The sequence below is a fragment of the Crinia signifera genome, chromosome 19 (genome assembly GCF_055691185.1).
Source record: "Crinia signifera chromosome 19, ASM5569118v1, whole genome shotgun sequence".
Taxonomy (NCBI): Eukaryota; Metazoa; Chordata; class Amphibia; order Anura; family Myobatrachidae; genus Crinia; species Crinia signifera.
The window spans coordinates 26364152-26376973 of NC_139226.1; the positions used below are offsets into that span (position 1 = coordinate 26364152).

General features: G+C 45.4%; 1 protein-coding gene across 1 annotated transcript; it reads left to right on the forward strand.

Annotated features, from left to right (window-relative positions):
- The first annotated feature begins 348 nt into the window (after positions 1-348).
- Positions 349-2496, forward strand: LOC146041758 (cornifelin homolog). Its single transcript, XM_083161660.1, is given in 4 exon segments — positions 349-400; positions 403-453; positions 1320-1456; positions 2291-2496. Coding segments are annotated over 4 exon segments (330 nt in total). The 3' UTR covers positions 2381-2496.
- The last annotated feature ends 10326 nt before the right edge of the window (positions 2497-12822 follow it).

The following is a 12822-nucleotide window of genomic DNA, read 5'->3' on the forward strand; positions in this document are numbered from 1 at the left end:
GCGGCAAAAAATGGGGGCGTGGCCCCGTGAGTTTAGAACCTGCCCTCTTTTCATCAGGCCACACCCCAAAAAATTTGCCCTGTAGACCTTAAAAGTGTTGGGAGGTATGTGATCTGACTTTTTTTTAATCTGCGCCAGAGATTGCCAACATGGCGCGGGCGGTGAATACCTGAATCAGGCCCTATGAGCAAGCAATATACCCATTTATAGTTGGCGTAACAAGACAGCCAAGCTGAAATCTCCTCTATCTGTATTTACAGTATATTATCGTTGGAAGCAATGAATCCTGGGAAACTATTTAAAATGTTGTCTGAGTCCAACTGTTCATGTCTTCTGTTACAGATCACCATGTCTTACCCAGTCATCACCCAGCCCCAAATGGTACAGCAGTATGTTACCACCGCAACCAATGGAATTCTGAGGTCATGGACTGCTGCGAGGATATGGGCATCTGTAAGTGGTCAATAGACACACTGTGATACATACATTTATTTTAATTATATAATAGTAAGCCCGCTCAAAGCTAATGCTTCGAAGGCTAGTCTGATTGCCTCGGTGTTTGTGCCTGTGTGAGAGAGAGGCCCTTATACAGATTTGGTTGGCAGTACAAATTTGTTCTCAAAATGGGCACAACCATGTGCACTGCAGGGGGGCAGATGTAACATGTGCAGAGTTCGATTTGTGTGAGTTATTTTGTTTCTGTGCAGGGTAAATACTGGCTGCTTTATTTTTACACTGCAATTTAGATTTCAGTTCACACCACCCCCCCAAATCTAACTCTCTGCACATGTTTACACTCTGCCCCACCTGCAGTGCCCATGTTTTGCCCATTTTGAGAACAAATTTGTACTGTGATCAGATCTGAATAAGGGCCAAAGAGATGTAGTTTCACTCTCTGCAGCAGATGGCAGTGTTTCAGAGACCCATGAACGGACACTAGAACCTACATATCACACACACCTGTTACAAGCTCATCAAAGTGGACAGAACAACACAACAGTATTGTCAGTGCCTACGGCTGTTCGAGCATGAACATTCCACACTTGAACTGCTCCGTTAGGTGCCATCTAGTGGCTGCCAGTGTTGACAACCACTGCAATCCCCCCCCCCCCCCCCCCATAGCAGGTGAGGCGCAGTGTACATTTAATCAAAGTTCTTATCATGGAAAGGTGATGTTGCCCATAACACCAACAGATTCATTAATCCTCTTTTGATTTTAGAAGCCTTAGTAAATGTACCCCTTCACCTTTTTTATTCTTATAGGCTGCGTGTGTATATATGTATGTGTATATATGTAACCCACACTCTGTCTCTTTCAGGTCTCTGCGGAGCATTTGTTCCTTGTATTTTGGCATGCAGAGTGGCAACAGACTTTGGGGAGTGCTGCTGCTTGCCGTTCCTAGGGGGCGCTATACTAGCAATGCGTACAGGCATCAGGGAAAGATATCACATTGAGGTAAGGATTTTAACAGCTCTTCTTCCTTCAAACAAAAAATTCCCAGCCCATACAACTGCCTTCTTATGAACAAACCTACGTTGCAAGCACACAAAAAAATGTTACAGGGTTGCACTGAACAGCAGATTCTTAATGCAACACTACAGGTTGAAATACTCATAAGATTCTGCTTTACGTTTCTAAAAAAATAGATATGGGGAGCACTTGCATCAATGTTTTATAAAACTCAGAACAAGATACATTTGACGGCCAATAGCAAACAGCTGCAAATTTAATTGTTGCCAAAATGTTACCAAATTTGTCAAACCCAATTCTATAGGTGTGTACACACGGGGCGATTTTTGTGTAATATCGCGGGCAATATGGTCGCTAAGCGACCATACTGCCCGTGATGGGAGTGTGCACCGGCGATATATCACTACCCGCTCCCTGTAGTAATCGCTGGTCGCAGGAACATGCTCCTATTGCTCAGCAATATATCTCCCCCGTGTGTACGGAGCTTTACTGCACTATGATATGAATCCGAAACACTGGGTGAAATGTAATAGGGTGAGATAATCAGAAAGTGAGAGATTTGGTAAGAAATCTTCAGGTTTTTTTTTTTTTTTTTTTTAAAGCGGCAATCAGTGTAAATGATTGCCGCTTTAAAAAATCTAGAGATTTCATACCAGATCTCTCATGCCCTATGTAAGGAGTTTCTCTGATAAGCTGTGTAAGCACTGCAGTGTTCTCATGTCTCTCTTGTACCCATCCACATGTAAGCAGTCTCTCTAGTAACCTATGTAAGCAGTCTCTCTAGTAACCTATGTAAGCAGTCTCTATTTTGCATTACAGGGAAGCATCTGCAACGACTGTGTGTGTCTCACGTTCTGCGGTCCGTGCACCCTGTGTCAGATGGCGCGTGAGCTGAAACATCGGAAATGAACAGACCAGAAAACCTGTTCTGCATTGGAGCGATGCTGGCATCAAGGGACTTTATAAATTCACGAGACTGTGAAATCCTCCCTGCACTACAGGGTTATAGAGTCTGTTACCACTGACCCCCCCCCCCCCCCCCCCCCTATAGAGTACCGTGATAGGAACCCGCTTCACACCATGCAGGCACTGGAGATATATAGTGTGTGTATATATTATAGTAGGATGACTTCCGATACAAGTATCACTACATAACTGGCATCAGCATGATAGTAGGGGTGTAACTTGTATTGGGGCCATAGTTTGGGACACTTCCCTGTATGTTTGCTTTTGTTATCACTTTGGGCAGTATATGGGGCATGAGGTTTATAGGGGCCCATTTATCATTATTGAATATTACCGCCCAGGATCGCATTGTAAAATGCGATCCCATCGACGGGATGTATCATCCCTGAGGCGCAGGGACAGGGCTCCGAAAGGAGTCCATCCCTGCGATCTGCTGAGCTGGAAGCTGGGGGTCTGTGCATGAGCGATTAGCGCTGAGCAGGAGCCCATAGGCTACAATGAGCTATCGCCATCTCAGAATATCGGTAGCTCAGGGATGCCAAGCGCTTCTGCCCGATGTTGATCCATCGGGCAGCTTCACATCCCCCATAGAAACCTATAGGGGAGGCGGCCGGCGGTGATGAAGGAGGGATCGGAGATATATGTTGCAGTCCCCCTTTGGTACATCGGGGTGATACTTAATATTTGTGGCTAACTGCCAAAAACGGATGTTTTGGGGGATTTAGCCGCAAATATTGTTTGATAAATGTCCCCTTTAGTCTTTTGTAAAGCCAAGTGTCTGGTGCCCACATCTCCATTTCATTACTATCTTCTATGTTATAAATTCTGTTATAATAACATTTTCTGAAAAAAATATATATATATAATGTCCCCTGTGTGTATATATAAGCAGTTTCATTAATGTCACATGCTCACAATTATTCACCTTAATGATATTTATTGAGATATACAATAATGTCCATCGGAGGAAGTCCATTGTGATTTGCAGGTCTATTAGAATGGGCAACTGATGGAGCTATTCGATTGTTTTGGTGGTAGGACATGACGGCATAATCTGTGATAAATCAGCTGTTCGGGTGCCGCGTAAATCTTTAGGAAAAAACAGCGAATGAGCGTCCGTGGCACTTGCCTCCATTTGCATATTAATTCTATAGCTCTAGCAGGAGTACACTACTTATGGGTGTGCAAAGCGCAATTGAATCCCCCCCCCCCCCCCCCCCCCATCTACATAATGTATAACATCCTAGCACCCTTTTTACATGGAACTCTTTCTATAGAATTGCAGAGATTAGTGGTAATCGCGTCAATTGCCCTCTTTTTTTTTTTTGTGCAATTTAAGAATATATTTTTGTATGATGAATAAAAAAAAAACTGATGCAATGTTTGTCTGGTTTATTTACTTCTCTTTTAATTACTCATTACAAATGTGCCATAAAAGGCATATTTTATGAGGGAAATTCAATTAGCCACAAGGTATTGTAGGATCAGGAACAAGAAGGGGACCCAAACAGTAAGGCTACACACGGGCCTCCTCTCTTATAGTGCTGCAGCTGGAGGCTGGCTGAGCGTGTTTATCCAGCCCAGTGGGCCACCGGACATCAGAAACGCCCTACTGGCTCCATGATTAAGCCGTGTCAGCGGGATTCCATTGTTTGTAACCTGTGTTTCTCTACTACGCCAAGGGCCGTTTTAATAAATAGGCAGCTGTTGAGGGTCCCACAATTCTAGGGGCCTTCAAACAGGGGCAGGATAGGCCAGGCTGGTGCCTATAGAGCTGGGGTAGCCAACCCTAGTCCTCGAGAGCTACCAACAGTGCATGTTTTGCAGGTCTCCTCACAGAATCACAAGTGAGCTAATTAGCGCCATCTGTGGATCTTTTAAAATGTGTCAGTGATTAATGATTGCAGCTGTGCAGCAGCTAGGTTGTCTGGAAAATGTGCAGTGTTGGTAGCTCTCGAGCAGTGGCGTAACTACAGTGGGTGCAGGGGGTGCACTTGCTATGGGGCCCGGCCGCTCCGGGGGCCCGCGAGCCCAGCAAGCAACCCCCTGCACCTTTCGGCAAGATGAGGTAGAAGCCGGGCACGGGCGGCAGTGATAGGGTCCCCGCCCGGCAGCAGCGCAGTGCATAACAAGCGCTGTGACAGGAGAGTGGAGTGGAGACACTCACACAACGCACCCGCCGCACCCGCCCAGCAACAGCGTGCTGCCTGCTAGGAGCACCACAGCAGTGACAGGGCCTCTGCCCGGCAGCAGCGCGATGCATAAGGCCCCCGCACCAGCCCAGCAGCAGCGCCTAGGAGCACCTGCCGGCGGCGGTGACAGGGCCCCCGAAGCATTTTGAGCCTAAAGCTGGACGCAGCAACTGCCAGCAGCAGCTCCAGCAGCACTCAGACAGCGGTAAGCATAAGCAGTAATTCCCTGGCGCAAAGGGGTGGCGGTGGGGGAAATTTGGGTTGGGGTATACAGTTTATGTATCTAGTCAGTATATTGATATATATGGATTGATGGATATGGGAATCAGGGTATGTATGGCTGTATATGCAGTATGTATGTACCGTTTGTATGTACCGTTTGTATGTATGTATGTGGGAGGCACTGTATGCATGTTTGTGGAGGGCAGTGTTTGTATGTATGTATTAGGAAGGCTATGTATTTATGTATGTATGTATGTATGTATGTATGTATGAGGTAGGCAGTGTATGTATGCGGAAGGCAGTGTATGTATGTATGTATGTATGTATGTATGAGGAAGGCTATGTATGTATGTAGGCAGTGTATGTATGTGGAAGGCAGTGTATGTATGTATGTATGTATGTGTGTGTGTGTGTGTGTATGTATGTCGAAGGCAGTGTATGTATGTATGTATGTATGTATGTATGTATGTATGTATGTATGTATGTATGTATGTGGAAGGCAATGTATGGACGGGATACCTACGCTGTATGTATGAGGAAGGCTATGTATGTATGTATGTATGAGGTAGGCCATGTATGTATGTGGAAGGCAGTGTATGTATGTATGTATGTATGTATGAGGTAGGCAGTGTATGTATGTGGAAGGCAGTGTATGTATGTATGTATGTATAAGGTAGGCAGTGTTTGTATGTGGAAGGCAGTGTATGTGTGTATGTGGAAGGCTGTGTATGCTTGTATGTATGTATGTATGTGAAGGGCAATGTATGGATGGGATACCTACGCTATTAGGATGCTGGTGGTCAAAAGAATGATCTCGGCATCCTGAATCTGAGAATCATGACAGAGGTTCCGTAGCACCCTTCCCCTCTTCCACTGCCCTTCTAACATTCCCTTGCATCAGCCTAACCATCCCCTCCCCACTAGTGCATAAACCTTCCCCCGCAGCCTAACCGTAAGTCGCCCCACTAGTGGCTAAACCTATCCCCCTTTTCTCAGTATCCTGCTTACCGCATACTTACCATTTGGGATGCCGTCTGTCGGCATTCCGGCCTCTATGCAGTTCCAGCGCCGGTCTTTCTGAAGGCAGTCCTGATGCCAACATCGGTATACTAAAGTTTGGCATCAGGACCGCCATGATGCGGACTGTATGTATGTAGGCATGTATGTATGTATGTATGTATGTATGTGCGTGCGTGTGTATGTGGGAGGCAGTGTATGCAGTGCTTGCTGTGCCAACATTAAGATGCTGGCAACACTTACCACACCTCTTGTGCGGCAATTGACATGATGACTTTATTGGAGACCTGAGTTGGGGGGGCCCCTTCAAAAAATTTGCTATGGGGCCCACAAAGTTCTAGTTACGCCTCTGCTCTCGAGGGCTAGGGTTGGCTACCACTGCTCTAGAGCTTCTTGGAGGCAGATAAGAAGGCTGCCTCCTTGCACAATTGGATTAGGGAGGCAGGATTTTCTACCTCAGTGGTTCTCAACCTCAATCCTCAAGACCCCCACACGGTTTCTAGGTGACCCAGCAGGTGCACTCATTACTCACCGACACATTTTAAATGATCACAGATGGAGCTAATTATTTCACTTGTGATTCTGTGTGGGGGTCCTGAGGACCAAGGTTGAGAACCACTGCTCTACCTGACAACCACACTTTAGCCACACAGTGAATGTCTGTCGCCATACTGATTGGTGGGTGGGTGGCTGGAGCTATTCACCAACCAAAGTACTGACACTACTTCACTGTATGGAAGTATGTGGCGATAGCACCAGATTGCAGGGGTAAGGGGGGGGGGGGGGGGGGGTGTAATTTGTGATATTTTTTTTTTTTTTTTTTTAATTTACTCCTGTGAATGGGTGGATAGGGGCCCCACCCCATTGCTTTGCCCAGGGCCTACAATGCTTTTAAGACAGCACTGATTACACATAGTACACACATCAACAGTTTCTACATAAAAAAAAACATATGCCCCTATTGCATCACATCCAATTTGGCAGTGGTCACCAGTGAAGGTACTTGTATGGCCACAAAATCTGTTCGGTTAGCAAATAAATAAAAATGTACCTAATGCGTTAAATAAAGCATGTATATTTGTATATAAAGGTGTTTTTTTTAAATGTTTGAATTATTTAAAAAAAATTTGATCTATTTTAAACTTATTTATTTATTAAGTTTCCAGTATAGAAATTAAAGACTGCCTAAGCAAAGTGGTAAGTAACCATTACTGCTTCACGCAAGAATCACACCCCACAAATTTTAAATTAATTGGAATCCAAACATCAATCTTAATGGTAGAGGAGGTGATACATAGACTCAAGAAGACGGAAACCAAATGGATCTACGAACTTGATACACTGAACCATTGGGGACTAATTATTGACATTAAACTAAATGGGTTCCTATAACATTATTTTAATACCAACAATAATACACAATAAGAAAAGAAAATACTGTATTAAAAAAAGCGCATTTAATTATGAGTTTTACCCATTTGCCGTTTTAATTACAGTACCTTTAACTTCATTTTTTAAAGTTAAAAATATATTTAAATTTTTAATTTCATTTTTATTTCTATTTTATCTTTATTTCAATTTTAATGTTCTACTTTATTTTTATAATTATATTCATTTTTATTTTACTTCAATTACATTTTTATTTGTAGTTTCATTTTTTTCTATTTTATCTTAAATTGAAATATGTATTTCATTTTTGTTGTTATTTATTATTAGAGACAGGATTATATGCAACATAAAAAGCCTGACATATGCATGAATATTACTTAAAAAATGCATGAAAAGTGTTATTAAAATATGCTACATTAAATAATAAAAAACAATTTTTTTTATACTTATTTATTTCAAAATCAGCATACAATTAGTAAGCAGTAGAATAAAATATTGAAAATTAACAATTATTTAACATTTTGTTACTCTTGAAAACGTAAACAATCAGGTACTGTTCCAAATGTTCGGAAATAAGAGTGTGTCTTCTTCAATCACTCAAAATATTTTTATAAGTGAAAAAGGACCGTTCCACATCCACTGAGGTAAGTATTTGAATGTGGGTGCTATGTTAGCTCTTCTTCCTGGCTGCTAGAGCAGACTGCAGCGTCCTAGACTCTTCTGGCACCAACTACACGGACCCTCATCTCCAGCGCCGATGTCAGCATAGCATGTGAGGGCAGCGCAGTGGAAGGCTTCCTATCTGGGCCGCATACTTACTGTGACCCGGTGTTTCCTCTGCCCTGCATGTTGTCACAACCCTTCCGCCCGCCTCCTCTGCTGAAGAAGTCTGCCCGCACATATTGGCCCAGCCTACACACTCGATCACTACCTGGCCAGCAGCAGCAGGGCAAAGCAGTGCTGTGATTCGTGGGTGGAAAGGGGGCGGGGCCTAATACGTGAAGTGCCCCCCTTTGGAAAAATATGCACCATCACTAGATTTTAGGTAAAATATGCAATAACCAGTAAGAATGGGCAATATATGCAACTACATATGCAAATGCATATAATCCGGTCTCTATAATTATTTAAATGTTATTTCATTTTTTTTTTTTTTTTACTTACTCTTTCCCTTCTTAAAACTATCTTCTCTCTATTGTAGTACCATGCCCACCCTTTCCCCCTCTCCACTTGCAATAATAAAATGGACATTTGGAAAACCAAACCGCCAACAATATCCAATGGGAACCAACAGACACATTTGCCACTGACATTATCACCTTTTACCTACATCTTGTAATGGAAACTTTATGGTTTTAATGAACATCCTGGAGTGACAACATCCTGTTTAATAACTGACTAAGCTACAGAGCACCGTCATTGTTTGGCTCCCTGTATAACTGCATGTTGGGCAGGGCCAAAAAGAGCGCTACAGATTGAAATATTGCTTAGTGTAGGCTTTGGAATTAAAGATAAATTATTACTGGCTTTAAAAATGGACTTTTATCCATGAAATATATCAGTAAATAGACTACCAACATTTAAACCTTAACATTTTCGGGGTTAGCCGCCAATATTAGGTATCACCTCAATGTATCAGGAGGGACCACAGCAGGAATCTCCGTTCTATTTTGATGGACTGATTGGCCTGATTGGCTAAACCACCAGTACACCAATGTTTTTGGGCCACATGAAGCTGCTAGAAAAAATGTTACAGTGTGAACAATAGATGTGCAGTTGTGAAACTACAAGGCCCAGCATTCTGATCATTTTTAAAGTAGGTGTAAACTATTGCCATTGACAGACCTTGCTGGGCTATGTAGTTCCACAGCACCACATTAATTAGTATATCAATACAAAATAACATTGCAGTTTAAATACATTGGCATGTATGTTTCATATTGCATGTGGTGACACTTACCAGCTCGGGGTGGGCTTGCCGGCCTATCGGTATCCGCAATGTGCATCCCAGGCAGGACCTCAGGGGGGATAATTCTTTGGAGCTTCACCTCATATGATGTGTAGGTTATTGTGGTGGGGCTTCCTCCGCCAGTCTTGGTGGCCTCCTCCATCTCCATGGCCATTTTCTTTTTCAGCTGCCGCTTGATGTCGTTAAACCGCTTTTTAATGTTTTTGATTAGCCTCTTGCGGTGACTGACAGCGTTGACCGCCTGGGTGATGTCCTTCCACATACCACGTTTACAATGTGAGGTGGTCTTGTGCTGGTTTTTCCCCCAGTAAGCGGTCATACAGGGGTATGATGGCCCGGACAAGCGCCACATTCTCCTCATAGCTGAATCGGACCTTTCTCCCACTTTTGGTGCGGCCAGCTTCACTCTCCTCCTCATCCTCTATATTTTCCACATGCATGTCAAAATCCTCCTCCATGCCAGTGTCTTCCTCCTCCTCCTCACCTCCATCTTGGACATGTGGCCCTCCTGCAGCTGCTGTGGGGTATGGGCAAGGTCCTGGCTACAGGATGGGGATGCCAGCGGATCCTCCACCTCCTCCTGCTGGGCCTGGTCCGCCAGGGCCTGGTCTGGGGCTGCCCTTGCGATTTCTGAAAGTGCGAAGAGCGGCGATGTGGAGTGCGAAAAATATATGCGCTTTTCTCTCATTCCATAGAATGTCACCCCTAGTTTCAATTCTGGGAGGCTTTTCATCTCGAATATTGTCGACAGAGGGCGGATCTGGTCAGTTGCCCTATCAAGATTTGGATTTTCTGTTGTTCATGTAGGGTAGGAACGTAGACTCCATTCTGTTTTTGAATTCCACAAATGTGGTTAATGGTAGCTTGTTCGTATCTCCACTGTAGCTGGGTAACCACGACACCCCAAAATAATATGGGAGTGTGATCGGTGTAGTTGGCATCGCGGCGGCTTGCTGTCCACTGTCCGGTGCCCAGGGCCGGCGCTACCCGCTCAGCAGAGGATGCAAAGCAGGTAGGCGCCGGGCAGGAGAGGCGCCACCAGTGGCGTAGCTATAGCACCGCAGCCCCCGCGGTCGCAGGGGGCGCTGTGCATATGGGGGCGCCGGGGGCGCTGCGGTGCTATAGTAATCCCCCCGCCCCCCATCCCCCGCAGGCTTACCTGTCCAATGTCCGCGCGTCCCGGCTCCCCTCCTGGCTTCAATCAATGCTATGGAGACGGACCACGATAAAATGGCCGCCCCATAAAGCAGACTGTTCTCTGAAACTGTCTGCGGTATGGGGGCGGCCATTTTATCGTGGTCCGTCTGCATAGAATTAATTGAAGCCAGGAGGGGAGCCGGGACGCGCGGCGGACAGGTAAGCCTGCGGCAATGGGGGGAGGGGGCATGGGGGGCACGGGCAGCCTGGGGGGGGTGCCCCCCCATTAACGGCGGGGGGGCGCCCCAAACAAAGCTACGCCACTGGGCGCCACTGTCCCTGCTCTGCATCCCCTGCTGTCTCTGACTCTTTGAGGCTGCCGGCTGCTGCTGCGTCTATCACACTGCAGGGCACGCAGCAGCGCTGGAGGCACAGAGTTCCCTCCAGGCTCCTATAGTATACATCAGGGCAGCAGTACATACTAAAAGGGGCGGGGCTACATGGACGGAGGGGCGGGGCTATGATCGAGCAAGACTGAAGAGAGACACAGGAGAGACTGAGCTGCCAGGACAGCAGACTAAAGTGTGAGTGTACTAATGGTGTGGGCACGTGTATAGGCAGGCAGCATTACCAATGTCAGCAACTGGTGTGAGCATGTGTGTAGGCAGTATTACTAATGTCGGCAACTGATGTGGGGATGTGTATAGGTAGTGCTACTAATGTCGGCAACTGGTGTGAGCATGTGTGTAGACATCGCTACTAATGTTGGCAACCAGTGGCGGATTCAGGGGGGGGGCACCTGGGCACGTGCCCCCCTGTCATTTATTTTGTAGCTGAGGACCAGGGCTTTCCAACGAGCCCAGCCCCGTGTCTCTAGCCCCCCAGGAACCGGAGATATCGCCTGGCAAACCTGTAACGTTTTTTCCCCGTAGGATAATATGGGACCCGTCAATTCCGACCCCCACCCGGTTCCGACGGCTGCCAGTTCCCGCCCTGGCATCACAGAAGCTTGTGCTTGATTTCATTCAATTCCAAATCGCTGGGCCTTCAATATGATATCAGGCTGGTCCATATCGGTCAATCGGTTTCAGAGATATTGCATGTAAACCATTTTTTTTTATTTTTGAAATGTAATTTCATAGCTGTTCATGTTCTTTGAGGGCAGATTACTCTGGAACCAAACATCCAGTTTCACTGGACCAAAATCATTCAAAGCCCGATCAAAAGTTCTTCAATATAATACTTGTCTCATGTAAATGGGTCAGTTGGTTCCGAAGATATAGCCGGTTAAATGAGATAACTGGTTAAAGGGTGGAGGGGTGGTTTTCTCTCCCCTCACACCAGAAAATGCAGGGACAAGGCTGGTGTAAAAGGGGCCAACCTGGGAATGCATTTTCTGGTGTGAAAGGGGTATTATTTCAAATAGCCGGGACCTGCAGTGCTCTGAATACAGCCAGGCTCTGCCACTGTCAGTGGTTATCACTTCTGCCTGACGGCGGCTGTCCCCCATTTACCATGAGCATGTATTCCCCCTTGGCAATGAGCATGTAATCCCACATGGCAACGAGCATGGAACCTCTAGCAATGAGCATGTAGAGAAGCAGCACTTATGTAGCATCATTTTTAATATTTATGCATTATGGTGTTTGGCATAACACATAATGGACATAATGGCGTGTAACTTAACGTGTAATGGACATTATGGTGTAAATGTTTAATGCGAGCCTTTGGTGGACAATGTCCCTATTTATGAAGTGTATTGTGAATTTTGGCTTAATCTGTGTGGCATTATGTGAATTCTGGCTCAATCCATGTGGCATTATGTGAATTTTTTCCCAATCCGTGTGGCATTATGTGAATTTTGGCTCAATCCGTGTGGCATTATGTGAATTTTGGCTCAATCCGTGTGGCATTATGTGAATTTTGGCTCAATCCGTGTGGCATTTTATGCATTTGGCTCAATCCGTGTGGCATTATGTGAATTTTGACACAATCCATTTGGCATTATGTGAATTTTGGCTCAATCCATGTGTGTTATTATGTAAATTTTGGCTCAATCCGTGTGGCATTATGTGAATTTTGACACAATCCATGTGGCATTATTTGAATTTTGGCTCATTCCATGTGGCATTATGTCAATTTTGGCTCATTCCATTTGGCATCATGTGTAAGGGGAAAGTATAATGGGGTCTAGTATTTTGTTGCATAATGTGTAGAAGTTGTATATGGTGTTGACACGCCCCCCTGTTGAGTGGCCACACCCGGAGCGCGCCTTCGGCGTGCGCACAACTACATCCTTCACTTTTGTCGCCATGGTGGGCCTGCATACTTTAAATGCCAGGGCCTATTTTTAATTACATTCCCACCCTCTCCTGCCGCTCTATTAGCATGTACACTGGCACCACTAACACCGCCCCTCCCCCACCCAAACCCTTTTTTATCATGGTGCCCCCCCTGTC